General features: G+C 59.0%; 1 protein-coding gene across 8 annotated transcripts in view; it reads right to left on the bottom strand.

The window, feature by feature from the left end:
• ARHGAP23 (Rho GTPase activating protein 23) overlaps window positions 1–19,082 on the bottom strand; it is a 79,835-nt gene that overhangs the window by 24,708 nt on the left and 36,045 nt on the right. For 5 of the 8 annotated variants that reach the window (XM_027033926.2, XM_053212809.1, XM_027033925.2 and 2 more), the window contains 13 exons: window positions 17,830–17,928; window positions 17,569–17,647; window positions 17,351–17,405; window positions 13,595–14,759; window positions 11,847–12,002; window positions 11,524–11,635; window positions 11,283–11,340; window positions 9,629–9,772; window positions 3,086–3,406; window positions 1,716–1,777; window positions 1,306–1,436; window positions 545–666; window positions 3–158 (listed from right to left, as the gene is read on the bottom strand). In XM_027033926.2, coding sequence (XP_026889727.2) covers window positions 3–158; window positions 545–666; window positions 1,306–1,436; window positions 1,716–1,777; window positions 3,086–3,406; window positions 9,629–9,772; window positions 11,283–11,340; window positions 11,524–11,635; window positions 11,847–12,002; window positions 13,595–14,759; window positions 17,351–17,405; window positions 17,569–17,647; window positions 17,830–17,928 — 2,660 coding nt within the window. Of the gene's footprint in view, window positions 1–2; window positions 159–544; window positions 667–1,305; window positions 1,437–1,715; window positions 1,778–3,085; window positions 3,407–9,628; window positions 9,773–11,282; window positions 11,341–11,523; window positions 11,636–11,846; window positions 12,003–13,594; window positions 14,760–15,925; window positions 16,136–17,350; window positions 17,406–17,568; window positions 17,648–17,829; window positions 17,988–19,082 lie in introns of those variants that run through there. The other 3 variants (XM_053212811.1, XM_027033927.2, XM_027033930.2) reach the window with 3 other exon arrangements.

Genomic DNA, 19,082 nt, shown 5'->3' with positions numbered 1-19,082 from the left:
ACCTCATCCTGTAGGTTGATGTCCCCGGGCCCACGGTTGAGCTGCTCCTGCAGGCTGGACACCACTGCATTGTTACCAGGCACTCGGTAAATGCCCGTGGACTCCAGACCCCGTGCCTCCACGATGCGACAGCACGCAGCCACGATCAAGGGGACCCGCTGGGGACAGGCAGGGCAGACGTGTTAGGAAGGTAAAAGGCAGGATTCCCCACCGGTGAGCCAGAAGAGGGGGAAGGCCAAGACGGGAGCAGTGCACGGCCGGAGCTGCTGCCTGGGGGCCCCATGCAGGGGAACAGAAGGCCCTCACCGTCTCCGGGCACCAGAGCCTCACGGTGGGCACGGGAGCACTGACCGGAGGGTGGGGATTCCGGGCTCTGCCTCAGTTCTGCTGTTCCCTCCCTGGGCTCTGCCCCCCGACAACCCCCACAACCGCGGTGTCTCTAAGATGAGGCGGAGAGCTGGTTCCAAAGTCCCTCACAGCTCTGACCCTCTGTGCCTTGGTCTGCCCCCTTCTCTGCCTGTCCTGGGGTACGGCAGGGGCTCACCTGGTTCTCTATGGCTGGTTGGCACTCCTCCAGACGGACCCCAAACGCCCTAGGAGCTGCCTTCTTGTTCTTCTTGATGATGTTGATGCCCCATGGGGTTTTGGGAGTGGCAGCACTGTCATCTGGGGTCGGAGAAGGCAGACAAAGTCAGGGTGAGCGGGGGTCGGGGGCAGCAGCCACACTTGGTCACACACACCCACCCATGTTTGGACATGTGGGGACTCCATCAGAAAGGCAACTGGAATGCTGAGGGCTGATGGGAAATTATATCCTGAGAGAAGGCCTCAGAGATGAGGGGGTTTATTCCTGAGGAGTCAGCCCTCGGAGGAAAGTAAGGACTTCTATATGGCCTCGAGGGCTAAAACAACAAGGTGGGGGTCGCAGATTCTGATACAACCAAAGAAAGAACTTTCTAATAGTCGAAAGTGTATAAAGAGGGGAAAGGCCGCCTCCAGAGAGGATGAGCCTCCTGCTCCTGAAGGGACACAGGCAGGGACTTGGAGAACACCCAGCTGGGATGTCACGGAGGGAAATCAGGTTCCAGGCCCTTCCAGCCCTAAGACTCTGGAAGCCCCTAGACCCTCACAGGCATACACACACAGACTGACATACCAGGATAATCCTGGCACACATCCAGCCCAACACATGCACACACACACACACACACAAGCCCTTGGCTCCCATGTAGACCCACAGAACTGACCCCCACCCTCCCACATGTGCACACACACATACTGCCCCCTTAGCAGCCACCTTCCTACCCTTGCTCCCTGCGGACTGGTCCTGAGTCCTGAAGCCACGTGCGGTACTCTGTTTGAGGAACTCAGACTTGAGGCCCCCCAGGCCACGAGAGACTTTGGGGGAGGAGTCAGCTTTGGGCCCAGAGCTATGGCTGTGTAGGAAAAGGAGGAGAAGAAAAGTCTTCATCTGGGGTCACCCAACATGCCACCTGCCCCAGCCACCTACCACTTTAGACCTCCCCTCCATCCCTGACGAATGCCTCCTTGTCCTTCTGGGGACTGGAGGCTCTGCCTACCCACCCACCCACCCCCACCCCCATAGAGGGTGATTCAGAGGCTGCCTCGGGCCCAGAGGTGGGCCAGGAGGATGACCTCTGTCTGGAGTGCCCCCCGCCTCATGGTCAAGACTATTCATGAGAGCTGGACCTCACCTTACTTTGCGATAATCATTAAGCTTCTTGCTGATCAGAGCTTGGTTGGCACAGCCGGGGTCCTGGAGGAAAGGAAAGAGAAAGCAGACCCCCTCAGTGCCCACAGCCAGCCAACTCAGGCCTCATCCCTGGCCCCTGCCTCGGCTTCGCCAGCTGGAGGGCTCAGACCCTGGAGTGAGAAAGACCAGGGCTGGACTCCCGAGCACCCCCTCACCAGCTGTGTGACCTAGGTAATCCACTGGCCTCTCTGAGCCTCAGTCTCCTCCACAGTAACAAAGAAGATAACATGGCAACCTCAGGGTTGGGCTGCTGAATTGTGCATGTAGCACTCATCACATTCCTGGCCAGGCACAGAGGAGATGCCCCTAGGACTGGCAGCCCTGGCAATAATGGAAGTCACGTGGGACCCCCTGACTGTACCCTGCTGGGGACAGCCCAGCCAGGCCCCCCAGAACAGGGCCCCACATTCCAGGTACCTTCCTCCCTACAGTAAGGAAAGACAATGTCCTGAGGGGAGCAGAGCCTGGTTCAACCAAAGGATGTGTCTGTTGTCAGTAAGAGGGTCTGTGGCCCAGAGGCCAGGTGCTGGCACCCCTCTCCCCCTGGCCCACCATCCTCATGGCAGAGACCAGCCCCCGAGCTCAGGACCCCCACAGAGCTGTGTGCACGTGAGCAAAGGCACAAAGGCACCTCGGTGCAGGCCCTGCTGGAGGGGGGCGGGCAAGTGAAACGGAGACGTCAGCCCCGGCTCTGGGTGTGCAGCTGCAGCTGCCCAAGAGGGGGCGCCATTGAGAAACTACCCTGAAATCCCTGCCAAAGCCTTTGGCTCAACCAGTGCAGCCTGCTGCCAAAGGCCAATCCTCTTGGCCTCCTCCCAAGGTCAATGTGTTGGTGCCCTGCTGACAGGCCAGCCCTGTCAGAAGGGCCAGCCACGGTTCTGGCACAGGGGCACCGCATTCTGTAATTCACTCCATAAGAAACCCCGGCTTTCTGAAGCAAGACCTAAGATTGGCCGGGAGCTGACCTCTCTGTGCCACAGCCTGCCCAAGGCAGTAATAATAATGATAATAACGATAATAATTCGTGCCCTCCCTATAGTTATTAGTGTTCCTGCCGGCCAGGGAGCACTGAGGGTGCCGAGGGCTCCGGGAGCCGCTGTCTGTATTTTCTCTTCACGCCAAAGCCCCGGCACGTAGGGCTGCAGGGGGTACCCCCTGTTGGCCCATTTTATGGAGGAGGGAACTGAGGCTCAGAGTGGTGAAGCGAGGTCCGCGGCAGGGGAGGGACGGCCCTGGGGCCTCCCTGCACCCCCACCCCCACCCCGCCCCGCCCCGCCCCACCCCAGCCTTGGTGGGCGGCCGGGCCCTCACCTCGCCCTCGGCCCTGCTGTTCTCTCGGATCGCTCTGATCCAGCCCAGCATGTCATCCCGGTCCTCAGCCTGAAAGAGATATTCACAGAAGTCAGCGGTGGTCAGCCGGAACACGTGCCTCCTCTTGGTCTCGCTGTAGGAGATGTCCACCAGGCAGGAGCCGATGCAGACGGGCGCCGCCTCGTCCTCACCTGCGACGGCCGCCGCCGCCCCCGCCGCCGCCGCCGGCCCGGGCTCCCGCCGCTCCTTGCTCAGCAAGAGGGAGCGCGCCCGCAGCGCGGCGTAGACCCGCTTCCACTGGCGCAGGCCGCCGCCCGCTTTCTGCAGGGAGACACGGGGGGGGGGGGGGGGGGGGGGGGGGGGGGACACGGGAAGGGGGAGGGTGTGAGAGGCGGGGCCTGCCCTCCCCGCCCCCACAGCGCGAGGGGGCCCCGGGAGCTGCAGGCGGCCACAGCAGTGGGGACCCCGCCCCACGGCCAGGAGCCCCCTGCCCCACCCTCCTGCCCAGCCCCTTACCTGCCTGGACACCCCTACCCACCGTTCTCAGTCCCCCAACCTTCCTTTAAACACCAGCATCTTTAAACACTAGCATCCGACTTCGGCTCAGGTCGCGATCTCACAGCTGGTGAGGCCCTCGTCAGATCCTCTGTCTCCCTCTCTCTGTGCTCCTCCCCTGCTCCAGTTCTCTCTCGCGCTCTCAAAAATCAATCCATCAATCAATCAATACTAGCATCAACGGGGCATCTGGGTGGCTCAGTTAGTTAAAGCCTCCCACTTCGGCTCAGGTCATGATCGCGCAGTTCGTGAGTTCAAGCCCAGCGTCAGGCTCGGTACCGACAGCTTGCTCAGAGCCTGGAGGCTGCTCCAGATTCTGTCTCCCTTTCTCTCTGCCCCTCCCCCGCTCACACTCTGTCTCTGTCTCTCTCAAAAATAAACATTAAAAAAAAAACAAAAAACTAGCATCAACAGCATCTGGTCAGCAATGCCCCCACAGCAGCAGCGAGGCCCTCACCCAGCCTAGCCCACCTTACATAAAATCCTTGTAAAGCCGTTCCTAAGTCCACACACTGCCCCCTGCGCAGCAAACTGATCAAGAATTCCCCACCGCACCTGCTCTCCCAGCTTGTCTGCCCCTCGTTCAAGACTCGACTCTGTATCCTGGTCTCAGAGGCCACTCATAAAGTCACTCTGGCCCCTCGTGCTGCCGAAGCAGCTTCTCCGTCCGGCCTGGCCTTTTCCTTAGCCTCTCTGAGGCACGTTACTAGCCTGCAGCTCCTTCCTTCTCCAAGCCCTCTCTCGGCATCCGGGACCCCGTGGTTCCTGGTTTTCCTCCTCATTCCACTGGCTCCTTCTCAGTCTCCTCCATTGGTTTTCTCCCCCCCACCCCAACCCCCCCCCCCACAACATGCTCTCATCAGCGGTTCTCAACTGGAGCGAATGGTCCCCAGAGGACATTTATCTGGAGATATTTTCAGTCGTCACACCTGGAGACGTGCTATGGCATCTAGTGGGTAGAGGCCAAGGGTGCTGCTAAACACGCCCCGATGGCCAAGACAGCCCCCCACAACAAAGAATCATGGGGCCCCACATGACTCTAGAGCGGAGGCTAAGCCCCTGCCCTACAGGAGGGGGAGCTCCAGAACTTTGCCCTGGGCTCCCCTTTCCCTGAATGTCTCTCCTGTGATGTCATCCACACCTGTGGCTTTAAATCCCATCTGTCTACTGATGGGGATTCCCAAATGTATCCCTGGTCCAGCATCCTCCCCCGACCCCCCACCCCCCAGCCACAGTCCTGCACCTCCCACTGCCTACTCAGTGTCCCCATGTGCATGTCTCATAGGCACTCCACAGGGTACTTGATTTTTGTCACCAAACTTATTCCTCCACAGCCCTCCCCAACTTCTCCAGCTCAACACATCCACCCAGTTGCCCAGAAAACTAGGACTTGCCCTTGACCGCCCCCCTCCTTCCTCACCCTTGACATCCAACCCATCAGGAAGTCATACCTGTGCTGCTTCCAAAATACCACCTGTCTCCACCTTTTCCCGATATTTACCACCTTGTCTATATCACCAACACCTCTTACCTGGACAACTACACAAACCCTCCCAGTCCCCACCCTCATCTCCTGCAATCCACTCTCCACCCCACAGCTGCCACCATTTTTTTAAGTAATCTCTGTGCCAACGTGGGGCTCAAACTCACGACCCTGAGATCCAGTGTCACACACTCTACCCACTGAGTCAGACAGTCGCCCCTGCAGCCACCATTTTAAAATGTAAGCGAGATGGTGTCTCTCCCCTGCGTAGCACTGCCTGGTAGGTTCCCACCGCCACTGGAATCAAACCCAAGAACTTTCATGATGTGTCTCTCCCCCTCCAAACTCAGCTTCTCCACCGACTTCTTTCTCGCTGTGTCAAGACACAGGGGCCCTTCTCTAGTGAACAAGCCAACCCTTTCCTTTCTTGGGGCCTTTGTTCTTTCTTGCTGTCCCTTCTGGCCAGAGCCCCTTCCCTCACTTCTCCATGTGGCCTCCTTCTTGCCCTTTAGATCTGAGATCAAATGTCACAAACGTCACTTCCTCAGTGAGGACTTCGCTGACCATTTTTTCTTTCTTTTTTAAAAAAAACATTTATTTATTTATTTTGAGGCGGGGGGTGGGGGGGTGGGGGGAGTGGAGAGCGTGCATGAGTTGGGGAGGGGCAGAGAGAGAACCCCAAGCAGGCTCCACACCGCCAGCACAGAGCCCAACAAGGGGATCGAATTCACGAACCGTGAGATCATGGCCTGAGCTGAAATCAAGAATCAGACGCTCAACCGACTGAGCCACCCAGGAGTCCCCACTGACCATTTTTTTAATAAAGGCAGCTCCCTGCTACCTCCAGAATTAAAGGCAATTCACATCACCCTGTTCATTTTTCCTGAGTGCTTACTGTAACCTCCGCTTAATGCTGGTTGCAGATTTCTCCAGTAAATGGGAAGCTCCTGGGGGCCGGGAACTGGTCTGTCCTCTCACATCCTTAGCCAAGAGCCTACAGCCTCCACAGGCGTAGGGTAAGTGCTCATCAATATTTATTGAATAAATGAATTAATGAATTAATCATCCTCGGAGCACCCTGAGGGCAGAGGCTCTCCCCCATCAGGCCCTGGGCTCCCTTCCTTGCACCGGTGGCCTACCTACCACTCATCCAACAGGGGCCTCTGCCCTCAGAACGAGCCAGATGAGGAAACTCTGTGGCTGGCGGGTAACACGGCCACATCTGACCATGAGCCCTGGCCACCACCACAGACCTGCTGGACCCAGACAGGATTGTCAGAGCAGGAAATGACATGACCCTTCAGGGGAATTTGTTTTCATGTTCATATTTTTATTTTGAGAGAGAGAGAGTGGGCGTGCAAGTGGGGAGGGGCAGAGAGAAAGGGAGAGAGAATCCCAAGCAGGCTCCAAGCTCAGCACAAAGCCCGACTCGGGGCTCGATCTCACGACCATGAGATTGTGACCTGAGCCGAAGTCAAGAGTCAGATGCTTAACTCACTGAGCCACGCAGGCGCCCCTCCAGGGGAATTTCTTATGTCAGAGTGGGGGGGGGGGGGGGTGACAAGGTGACCTTTTTTTTTTTAAATTTTTTTTTAATGTTTATTTATTTTTGAGACAGAGAGAGACAGAGCATGAACAGGGGAGGGGCAGAGAGAGAGGGAGACACAGAATCTGAAATGGGCTCCAGGCTCTGAGCTGTCAGCACAGAGCCCGACTCAGGGCTCGAACTCACGGACCGTGAGATCATGACCTGAGCCGAAGTTGGACGCTTAACTGACTGAGCCACCCAGGCGCCCCAACAAGATGACCCTTTGAGACCGAACCAACTAGGTGACCTTGGACAAGTCAAGCCCCCTCCCTTGGCATCAGTGTTCCCTACTGGTAAATGAAAGGTGAACTAGCCAGTTCCCAAGGTTACATCCTGCTCAAATGGTAGGTCTGTGACTGCCGGGACCTGTCACACCTACCTCCCTCTGCCTGACAGTGAATGGTCTCTGAAAGAGCCTGGAGGCTGGGTGGGGGTTACCCGGGAGAGGCTAGACTTGCCAGAGCGGACAACATCCGGCTGGACATCAGTTCCCTGGACAGACTAAGGGCCCGAAGCTGACTTAATGACCCCTCTCCTAACTCCCAGGCCACAGCACCGAGGGGACAAGTGAAATCGGGTCCTGGCCAAGCCAGGAGTGGAAGCCCCTGTCCTCCAGTACCGGTCAGTGAGCAGGAAGGGCCCAGTTCCCGTCCCTGCCTGGGAGACACTGTGGTGCGGCTGCCTGGGGCCATCCAGAGCTGGGGGACGGGCCACCTCGCAGGCCAGAGTCAGCAGTTCTACCCTGGCCCTCAGAGGAGCTCAAACTTGGGGCTGGAAGGGTCCATCTCCCCTTCCTCAGCTCACACAGCTGGCCCCTGCTGCCCTCCTAGGCAACCCCTCCTGCCCTCTTGCTGGCTTTCCTCTTCGGTCTGCTCTCCCCACTTCCTCTCAAGGTGCAGCCAGTCTCTCGCCTCCTCCCTCAGTGCTCCCACACCTGTGGCTACAAGTGCACACCCTGACAGACTCCCTCCTGGGTGCCCCAGCCCTAGAGCCTCTGAACCCAGGACACCCCCGCCGGGGCATGACCCAGGGCCCTTGGACTCCACAAGTCCCCAAAGGAACCCTTGGCTTCCACTCACCAACCTGCCCCTCCAGTGCCCTGTGGCTCAGGGGAAGGCCCCATCGCCCCCACAGCCATCATCTGCCTCCTCCACCCTCCCTCACCTCCCAGCCATCAGCAAGCCAAACCCATCGGTCCCTCAGTGTCTCTAAATTGTCCCTTTCCCTCCGCCCCATGCCACGACCTTAGAGCCCTCGCCCTCGCTCACCTGGACAGCGGCAATGGCATGGTCACCTCCTATCACAGATGTGATCCTTGCCTCCTGGGCTTACACACCTCCCATCCCCATCTAAACCCCTGCAAAGGCTTGCCCTGGGGGATGAGGTCCCGAAGCAGGCACCTGACTCCCCACCTCGGCTTCTACCTCTCACCTGGCTCGCGACCACCCAGCACGCCCTCTGTTCCTTTCTCCCAGACCATCCAGGAGGGCATCTCCACTGTCAGAGCACTTCCCACCCCCTCCCTGTTCTGTGGATTCTCACACACCCTTCATGTCACAGCCTCCCCGACACCTTCCCCCAACCCCGCATAGGCTGGGGTCACCTACTGCGTGCCATTCGGCTCAGCTCTCCAGTCCTGACAGTCGTGGGCTGGCAACTATTATGCACCGGGTGCTTCCTCTGCTTGTCCTGAGCCCCAGCGGGGCAGGATGGCCTGCCTCCCACACCACTAAATACCCAGAACCTCAACCGAGAATCGGGAGCATGGCAGGCACTCGGTCATTATCGTGGACTGGATGAGGGCACAGATGGATGCCAGCCCCACCTGGCCCATACATCTCACTTCACCTCCCACCAGCCCGGGACGTAGAATGGCACTGTCCCCACATTACAGATCAGAAGAGTGAGGTACAGAGGTTAAGGGGCTTGCCCAAAACCATATGCTGGATAAGTGGCTGGGCAGGAGCTCCCAGTCTGTCTGACTTCAAAGCTTACATTCTCTCCAGGTACAAGACCCCCAGAAGGCGGGGTGGAAAATTCAACTAATAGCAGAGGACTAGCAGCTCCCCGTGCCAGGCACTGGGTGCACTTTTGCTGAGATCATCTCGTTTAATTCTCAGCAACAGGTGTATATGCTAGGGATTGTTGTTAGCTCTATTTACAGACGAGGAAACTGAGTCATAGGCGGGTGAGTCACCCAAGCTTCCCCCGGGCAATTCATGATGCAGGCAAGGGCCAAGCCCAGGTCGATGCTAACCGCTCCGCTCAGCTTCGCCCGGGCCGCGTCGCCTCCGTGGACCCAGGGCCCCGGCCTCCTCGCTCTGGGATCCTGTTTGTCTCCCCCTGCCACCTGCATGCCCAGCCGTCGCTGTGGTCGCCCTTAATTGGTCCTCCTGCCTCCAGCCGGCCCCAGCCGGGGCCCCTCTCTAATTCATTCCCCAGGAAGCCAAATGAAAGAGACCCCAGGGGCTTCAGTGGCTCTTAGGATAAAGCCTAAAAGCTTAGCTGGCCCCGCAAGGCCCCGAAAAGGCTAACGTCTGCCTTCTTTTGGGGTCTCAGCTCCTCCGAAAGAATCACCTTGGCCTTGCTCCTTCATTTTCCGTGAGCCCCCAGTAACCCTTTCTGGGGCGATCAGCCAACCAAGGATCACTGTGGGATGGTTCTGTCAGAATTCCAGGCACAGTTTGACCAGATCCCTCCCACAGCAGCAGAGACGACCTCTCTGGTTAACCCCTCTTGTTCGTGAGTTCTTTATGCCCCCCAGGAAGTTCTTCCTAACATCTAACCTCTACCCCTCAGGCTACAGCCTCAGCTGGTTCCCTCTGGCTCCAGAGGCTGTGGGGCGGGTATAAAAGCCGGAGAGTTCTGCCGGAGACAGCATCCATCCACCTCCACCTCAGGCTGCCAACCACCTTACCTTCCCCTTCTTGGTGAGGACCTGCTTATAATACAACCAGCCTTCTCTCCTGATATCGCTGAAGGTTGCGTCCGAGAGGTCAGAGGTTGAGTGTCGCTTAGAAGGAACATCAGCATCTTCGGAAGTACCCCAGCTATCCAAGGACTGCAGGGACACAACGGAGGGCAACTTAGGGGGGCTCCCACGGTGCCAGCATGCCAGAAGGCCCATGGACCTCGCACAGCCACGCGGGCCTGGTGGATGCCTGGGCTACACTCTGCTGTGCTGTGTGGCCTCACAGGCCCCGCTTGCCCTCTCTGAACCACCGCGCTGAGGTCATGGGACGTATGTGCCGAGGAAGCCAGAAAGGAAGAAAGGCTATGACCTGCCGACCACATGTCTCACCACGCTAGAAAAGCCAATCTGGTACCTCCTTTAATTTTATGGACTTGAAGCAACTAAGGAAACAAAGGAAGTGATTGTGACAACACGGAGTTAAATAAACAGAGGAAGTGGAAACATCAACAAAGGCTGAGTTAGTGGAGCATGTAGTCATGTCCACAAGGAGTTAAACAGAGGAAGTGATAGTGTCAACACGACTCCAGCAACAGAAGTGACAGGTCAAGGGAGAGTTAAGTAAGCAGAGGAAGCGATAAGGAATAAGCCAGGTGACAATATCCTCAAGGTGTTAAATGAACCAAAGATACCGAGGGTTTGAAATCAAGTGGCTTTTCTAGTCTACCCGTAATCACGAAGAGTTAAGGCCATTTCAGAACTGACCCCACGTCTCCCCAGGGTCTGAGCCTGGAAACTCCAGCCTGTCCATCACTCTCAGTCCTGCGTCCCCCTCCTTTCCAGTGTCCCCCCTCCCCTGAAGACACCACACAAATACTGCCCCAGGCCACCCTGTGCAGGCAGTTTTTGGTACCCACAGGGAGCAAGCAAACGAAACGAAATCCCTGCCCTCACAGAGCTTACATTCTATCTGGGAGACAAGCAAGAGAGGGGACAGATGCATAAACTGTATCACATGAGAAGTGCTAAGGAGAAAATAGGCATCACATGTCAGGGGTGAAGGCTAAAATCTCAGAAAAGGTGGAGACAAACCCGAAGAAAGTAAAAGGTGAGGGGCGCCTGGGTGGCTCAGTCGGTGAAGCATCCGACTTCGGCTCAGGTCATAATCTCACGGTTTGTGAGTTCGAGCCCCACGTCGGGCTCTGTGCTGACAGTTCAGAGCCTGGAGCCTGCTTCGGATTCTGTGACTCCCTCTCTCTCTGCCCCTCCCCCGCTTATGCTCTGTCCCTCTCTGTCTCTTAAAAATAAATAAATGTAAAAAATTAAAATTAAAAAAAAAAGGAATTAAAAGGTGAGTCATGTGGCTGTGGAGGGGAGTGTGTGGAAAGGGCATTCTAAGTGGGGGAACGATACGGACCAAGGCCTTGGGTGGGTGGAGGGTGCGGGTGTCTTTAAGTGATGACATAGCCCATATAGCTGACACCAGGGGCTCGCCTACAGGGTTGGGGGGTGGGGGAGGGACACAGGAGCCAGAGTAGACCACTTCCCGCCCTGGGAGCCAGAGGCCTAGAAACCCACCCCAAGACGGGGCTCCACAGCCGAGGCATCGGTCCCTCCCCAGCTCCCCGGACACTCTCGCCCACACACGCTCACCACTCACCCCATCAGTGAAGAAGCTTCGCAGCATCCGCAGGCTGGGTACTCGGTTTGGCAGGCGCCTGGCGAGTGAGAACTGAGTGTGAGGGAGGTAGGAAGCACAGCTAGGACTTCTCCTCAAATCCCAAGGCTCAGAAGCCTTCCAGGGAGGGAGCTCATTGCCTGGGGGGCATAGAGGACACCAGGGCCGAGAGCCCCGTCCCAGCCCAGTCAGGGTGGCTGTGACGGCCACACGTTGTCCTCACCTCAGAGCCCTGCCCTCTTCCCGGAAGGTGTTGAGCCCATCGTCACAGGACTTGGAGCGCTCTGTGGTGATGGCCAGCAGGTAGGAGGAGCGGCGGCCGGCCTTGAGGCTACCTGCAAAGCCACCCACAGGGTCAGCAGGAGGACCAGGGCTTCCCTGGAGCCCTCCTGTCTGGGCAGGGCCAGGAGGTGATCACCCACGGGGCCCCTGGAGTAGCAGAAGCCGGCAAGAAGAGGCCATACATCAGGCAGCAAGCCCAGCAGAGACCCCTGAGGACCAGGCAGCCAGGGAAAGGACGGGGCAAGGGCTTCAGGGAGCACTCACTGCAGTCCTGGGAGTAATGGCGGCCAAGGGCAAAGGTGAAGGTTGGGGAGGATGGGCTGGTGCCCAGGACGGGGGCTGAGTTCATGGCGCTGGAGACCACAGCGGAGGCAGGGACATGCTTGGCTTGGAGGTCAATGCTGGGGCTGGTGGGTTCATCTGCAAGCAGAGGGGAGTGGTGGATAAAGGTGGCAGAAAGCTAAACCTGCCTGCCCCCCGCCCCCAGCCTCGCGTCCTGGCCCAGACCACGTGCCCAAGGCTCAGGTCCTCCGAGGCCCTGCTGGCAATACGCCCGTGGCCAAGGGCCCCCCCATCCCCAGACTGTGAGCATGGAGGCTCCGCCCCTGCCTCCTCCTTCACACCCAGGCCTGAGGTTGAGCCACCCTCCCTGGACTGGGCTCCTGAGAGCTTTGGACTATCTCCCCCACCAGACCGGGGGTCTCTTGAGGATAAGGACGGTCTCCTCCGTCAGTTGGGGGCTCCCTGAGGGCAGGCGCTACGTTTCCCCCTCACACTGGGAAATTACTGACGCTGTGTCTGCCCACTCTGACCGAAAGCTGACCAGGGGAGGCCAGGGCTGGGTCTGGCCTGGCCTCTTCTCCCTCACTCCCATGACCACCATAGGGTGAGCTCACCCTGCTCAGTTCCAGGTACTGTCGCTCCACTTCTGGTCCCAGTCTCATGATCTTGTATCTGGTCTTTATCTCAAGCCCCTAGACCCAGCCCAGCCTATCCTGCTCCCTCATAGACACAGTCAGCAAACCTTAAACCTTTTCCTGCCCCACTCTCATTCCCGATGTAGGGGTGAGGCACAATCCTCTAGGTAGACCAGAAACCTGGGAACCACCCTGTCTCTCCTCTCTCTTGCCTCTCCCTTATCCAACATCTGTTCCACAGGCAGCAAACTCTCAGTGTCCCCTCTGTTCTCAGGATAATGTCCCCAACTCCCCAGAGACTGACACAGCCCCTCTGGACCCTTTCTGGCAACCTCGAAAGGCACCCTCCTCTCTCACGTCAGGGTTCTTGGCATATTCTATTCTCTCCCTTTACGTTCTCCCCCTAACTCCTTCTCATCCTTTAAATCTTAGCCCTAATCTCCTTCCTCTAAGATTCTCTCCTTGGCTACCATGCCCCAGTCTGGACCATGTCACCCTTCTCTGTCTCCTAGAGTCCCCTGTACTCCCATCACACACACACACACACACACACACCATGGGGTTGTTCTTGTCTGATCATTTGTCCGGCTGCTGGACCACACGCTCCAGAAGAGCTTGAAGCCTAGCACGGTGCCTGACACAAATATTTGTTGGATGAATGGATGGGTGGAGGGTGGGTGGAAGGAACAAAAAGTAAAAGGAACAAAGGAAGGATAGAAGAAAGCAAGGGTGGAAGGAAGGATGAAAAGAAAGAATGATGGAAGACGAGAAGGAAGAATGAATGAACAAAGGGAGGAAGAAGAAAGGGAGGAGGAAAAGAAGAGAAGTGATGGATGGGTGGGCGGACGGGTGGATGAAGGATGAAAGGAAGGAGGGAGGGAGGAAAGAAAGACGGCTGGGGGAGAAATGAATGAAAGGAAGGGTGACAGGATGCAGGAGAGAACAAAAGGACGGATGGATGGACAGACAGACAGACGGACAAACAGAGAAATCGGCACTCAACCCAGAGTTTTGCCCATGGTTGACAGGTGGGTGGGGTAAAACAGGGCACAGACGACCCAGTCTCCCAAGACAGTCACCTCTACTGTCACTCACCAATGAAGGGGATAGAAGCCAGAGAGTCTTCAGTAGTGGCCAAAGGGGCCACCTTCCTGCCCAGGCGTTCCACTCGCCCACTGGACTCTGGCTCTGGGGACTCTTCACCAAACCCAAGGTTCATCTGTCTTGCGGAGGGCAGCTGGACCTTCCGGCCCGTGGGAGGCTTTTGCCTCAGGACCACCTCGTCGCGGCGATCCTCGGTGGCGGGCTCCAGAGCCCGGGTGCTGGGTTCTGGGCGCACAACCCTGGGTGGTTCGGAGGCCTCCAGCGGGAACGATGCAGGGGACTGAGCCAAGTTGAAGGTGGGTAGCCCCCCGAAGGGTGAGTCCCGGAAGGAGAGTGCGTGCAAGAGGCCAGTCCGGCGCTGGAATGATGGGCTGTAGCTCCGGTACCCGATGTAGCCGATGTCATCCAGGCCTTGCAGACCAGGCGGGGGTGGGGCCTGGGGCGCAGGAAGGTCCCTGGGTGGGCAGGCAGGGGTGTGGGCAGACGGACGCTGGGAAGCCCAGCCACAGCGCTCGAAACGGGGTGACACCAGTGCTCCTGGACCCAGCGCCTCGGCTGAGCGGGTGGCCCGGCTCAAGTAGTCGTCTGAGCGAGCTCGGTGCCAGCCCTCCTGACCCAACTGGCTCAAGGCACCCTGGGAGGTGGAGCAGGGCCATGGGCGGTGGGCAGTCACATCCTCCAACCGGTCCTGGGAGGCACTGCGGGCGCGGGGGGGCATGGCAGGACACCGTCTCTCCCCCGCCCTGCGGGGTACCTGGTTTGACAGCCAGTGTGACAAAGCCTGCTGGCACTCCAGTCTGCTGGGGGGCACCCGGCTGCCAGGCTCAGGAAAGGCACGGGGAGTCCGGGGCTCCGAGGGGAGGCGGGGGAAGGCACCAGGGCTGGGGCGGGGCTGGCTCATCCCCAAGGAAGAGTTGTCCGGATGGGTACGGGTGGCAGAAGGGACGCGGGGCCCCGGGTCACTCCAGGCGGCAGGACTCCGGGGGTCACTGGGCAGTGCTGAGAGGGGCTCAGGCACCATAGTGGCCCAGGTGGAGACCCGGGCTGGCGGGGCGTAAGTCTTGCGAGGGTAGCAGATCGGAGGCGGCTCTGGGATACTCCGGGCCTCCCCAGAATACGGCTCGTTCCCCTTCAGGTAGGCATCCTGGGAGTAGGCCTGGCCGGGGACACAGAGGCAGGTGAGCAGGGCTGGACAAGTCCCACAGGGCGGAGTTACATCAGCCCTGGGAGATCAGGACCCTAGAGAAGTGGACTGAGGGAAAGGACCAAGCGGCAGGGGGGCCCTGAGTGGGTGGGAGCCGGAAGGCATGCTCCAAAGAGAGTCGGGGGGAGGGAGGGAGAGAACAAAGAAATTAGAGGCCTTTGAGAGTCACACACACACACACACAGACACACACACTCTCTCACTGTCTCTCTCTCTCTCTCTCTCTCCCTCTCTCTCTCACTAGAGAAACAGCCAGGATTTCTCTAAGACTTATGACAAGGACTGCCTGTAGCCACAAACATTCCAACATCTGTTTTCTGGGGTCCTCCCCCATGCTGGCCTCAGCCGCCTCCCTGCTGCCTTACATCCAACAGTGCCCACAGCCCCCCGGGCTGGGCTGGGAAAACCCACCAGAGACCAGTCAAGGTGGCAGAAGACAGAGACGGCAGCTGACCAAGGGGTGTGTCCACGGCGGGGTGGGCTGGGGGTGGGCGGGGGCTGGGAAAGCCCCGCCGTCCCTCCGTCCCCTGGACGGGGAGCCAGGGCCTGGCTCCTAGGCCTCCGGAGTGAAGAGAAACTTGCCCACCTCTTGCTCCCTCTGGGCCAGGCTTGGGGGAGGGGCCAGACCGTCTAAGGGGCCTCAGGCCACCTTCTGCCGCCCCAGGCCTGGAATCTGGCACTGGGAGCCGAGGCTGACGCTGCATTGCTGAGGAGTGACAGGGCCGGTGCCCAGGCCCAGCCAAAAAAGGAGGCAGCCCCTAGGGACAGAGGCCTTGTGGCCCTGGCCTAGCCTGGCCCTTGATGGGTGCCCAGGGGCGTCTCTCAGGGTGAAGTATCAAAGGGTGGGAGAGTGAAACACAATACACACATACACACACACGCTCCCACGCGCACGCGCATGTGCGTGCCACACCACAAGGAGATACTGGAAAATACACACCCAAAGACACACACACACACACACATACACAGAGCGAAACACAATGAGACACATATAAACTACACCTCCAGTACCAGGCACACACATCATGTGATGAGGACAAGTTAGACCACACCCCCCCATACTCACACTCAGCCCCCTTCGGACCCACACACCCAGCCGGGAGACACTCACATACCTCTCCCTCCTGCCATCCTGCCGGCTCCCCAGGCTCCCCGCATCACCACGGCGGCGGCGGCGGAGGCGCTGGCGACAGCATCGTGGCCAGCCTCCGCCTTCCCTGGCCGGGGGGTGAACCCCCACTGACCACTGTGCTGGCCCCACCTCTGTCCTCCACCCCCAGTCTGCCCTCCCAGCGGCTGCCCTCGGCCCCCCACCGGCTCGCGCTCGCGCGGGCACACTCTCTCTCTCTCTCTCTCTCTCTCTCTCTCTCTCTCTCTCTCTCTCAGCGGCTGGCTGGCAGGAGGAGGAGGGAGGGGAAGATGGGTGTGGAGGGGCCTCGCCGCGTCGGCGGTGGCGTCAGCAGCTGCCGCGGCCCCATTGGCCTCCAGCCTTGGCTCGCAACCACAGGAATGCCTGGGCCCCACCCTCTGGCTGGCCTAGGATGGAGGGGGCCAGCGGAGGGCCCCAGAGGCTGACATCTAGGGCCACCAGCCCACCCGAACCTCGAACCCCGGTAACAGAGCTCAAGGCTGCTGCTCTCCCCACCCCTTGCCCCCCTCCTCCTCCTCCAGCTGGTGAGATGGAGGGCAGCCTTAGATCCCGCCCTGTCACCCCCTCCTGGCTTTTCCTTGCCTCGGCCTGGGGGAAGTGGGCCTTTGAGACTTGTGGAGAGCCATCCACCTCTCTGGGCCTCGAGGCTTACCTCCCCCTCCCCAGGAAGGGCAAGGGGACAATCCAGGTCAGAGGGTGGAGGTTCCCAGAGGGGCAGGGTGCCAAGCATGGCACCGTGATTACAGTGATTATGAGAGCACATCCAGGGCAGAAGCCAGCCCGGCTCCCAGGGCCTCCTGGGTTTGGCCCTCAGCCTTCCCCCAGGGGGGCAGTGACCTTGGGGGCAAGCAAGCTGGCATCTGGCTAAGACCCATGAGATCAGGAAATTGGACACTGGGCAGAGAGGACTGCCCTGGGCTCTGGGACAGTCCTGGGGTCGGTGTGCACAGAAAGATAGCCTACGTAGGCGTGTGTAAGTCTGCGTGTGTGTGTGTGTGTGTGTGTGTGTGTGGACACAGCTACAGAAGACATGCTCACTCGGGGCCAGGCAGGGAGGGGGTGTGGAGAACAGTCTCTTGGGAGCCGACAAGAACGTGCCAGTCTGGCAGGGCCCGCTGGGCCACCCTCCTTCCAGATACTCTGGCAGGAATCCTGCCTGCCAAGGCCAGCACCTCCCCCTCCCCCAGCACAGAGCAGCCCTGAATGAAGCAACAACCGGCCCCAGCCCAGGGATGGGCCTGGCATCCCTGATTGGGCAGTGCCGGACTGGTGCGGCGCCCTACACTCTTCTCTGCCTCCCGAAGGCAGAAGGGAGGCCCCAAGGAGGAGAGATGTATCCCGCCCCCAGGCCCCAGGGCCCCTCCGCCTCAGACAGCAGGGCAGGACTCACCAGCTGGAGGATGTCCTCGTCCTTGGGCATGATGGAGAGCTCCAGGGTATCATCGCTACAGAGACAGGGCAGGGGGTCAGGCCAGGCTGAGGCAACAGGGTCTGGGAGAACAGGGATCCTGGTCGCCAGGGCAACCCCAGGGTCAAGGGGGTGGTGTGCAGGGACTCAATGAGCGTGCTGGGAGCTATTACAGGAGAAGGGAGGCAGGGGGCACTCACCTATTCTGGATCAGAGCTATGACCTGGGAGTAGGTCTTCCCAATGACGCTCTCCCCGTTCACCTTCACCAGCCGGTCTCCTGGGGAAAGGGGGGGCAGAACCACATGTGAGCAGGCCAACGGGTGACCATGGCCCCTCCTGAGAACCCCTGCACCAGGCATGGATGACAGCGCCAGGACAGGGCCTTCCCCAACACCTGGATCTGAGAATCCCATCCTAACCAGAGAGCAGGTGGAAGAGACCCAGAGAAGGACAGCTCACCGGTGCGAAGGCCCGCTCTATGGGCGGGGCCATCATCCTTCACATTCTTGACAAAGATGGTATCCATGGGCTCCAGGCGGTGGTGCCGGGGGGAGGGTCCTGGTGAGCATCAGCCAGGTTAGCTGGGGGTGGCTGCTGAAGGTCACACCCATGCACAGCTACGCACACAGGGGACACACACTCAGAGAACGGTCACACTCACACGGACACAAACACGGACCCACCCATTCACAGAGACGTGGATGTATAGGATAAGACAAGAGGATCCGCCCCTGGGAGAACAAAGACCAGTGTGGGGAAAACACGTTCGCGGACGCACAGAATCACTCCTTAAATGGTGCTTTCATCCCAGCACTGTGCCAGAAAGTAGACTGAAAAGGATGGACAGATATGGGCCTTGACCTCGTGAAGGTCCCTGTCTAGTGGGGCAGACACCCACACGTGCAGAATGCCCACACCCACAGACCTGGGGAAAGCTGCAGAAAGGCCCTGAGGTTCACAGACACTCATGCCCACACTTCCCACCCCACCCCCTTCCCTAGGGGCAGAGGATTCTAAGCAGAGGCCTGAAGATCCTGAGATGAGTACTCACCCCCTCATGACATCACATTACACCCCAGCTGCTAACTGTCTCCATCAGAGAAAGGGGCCTGTTCTAGGTCAGCTGGCTCTTCCCCTTGCCCCCAGGGGCCTCTGCGATGAGGCTCAGGAGTGTCACCACAACTGCCCAGCAGAAGCCCCAATGGCAGAGAAAGAAGTCTGCCCGTTAAAGGAGTTTTGCCTTGGGGCACCTGGGTGGCTCAGTCAGTTGAGCAACCAACTTCGGCTCAGGTCATGATCTCACGGTTTGTGAGTTCGAGCCCCGCGTCGGACTCTGTGCTGACAGCTTGGAGCCTGGAGCCTGCTTCCGATTCTGTGTCTCCCTCTCTCTCTGCCCCTCCCCTACTCATGCTCTGTCTCTCTCTGTCTCAGAAATAAATAAACATTGAAAAAAAATTTTTTTTAAAAAAGGAGTTTTGCCTTGAATACCCCGGGTGGCAGAAAGGGGCCCTTTGGGATAGCGAGGGTGACAGCCAGGGGAGGCAGGCCCACATCTGGTAAGATAAAGACCTCAGGGCTCCCCTCACACCCAACAGGACCCCAGCGTCTCCATCTCTGAGGACAGCCATTGGTCAGCTGCACCCTACCACCAGCCCCCAGGCTCTGCCGCCCTGTGTCTGTGCCTCAGCCTAGGCTGGGAGTAACTCCAGGGC

This window comes from Acinonyx jubatus, chromosome E1 (assembly GCF_027475565.1).
Source record: "Acinonyx jubatus isolate Ajub_Pintada_27869175 chromosome E1, VMU_Ajub_asm_v1.0, whole genome shotgun sequence".
Lineage (NCBI taxonomy): Eukaryota > Metazoa > Chordata > Mammalia > Carnivora > Felidae > Acinonyx > Acinonyx jubatus.
The sequence above is the reverse complement of the archived record's forward strand: the minus strand, read 5'-3'. Positions and strand labels throughout refer to the sequence as shown.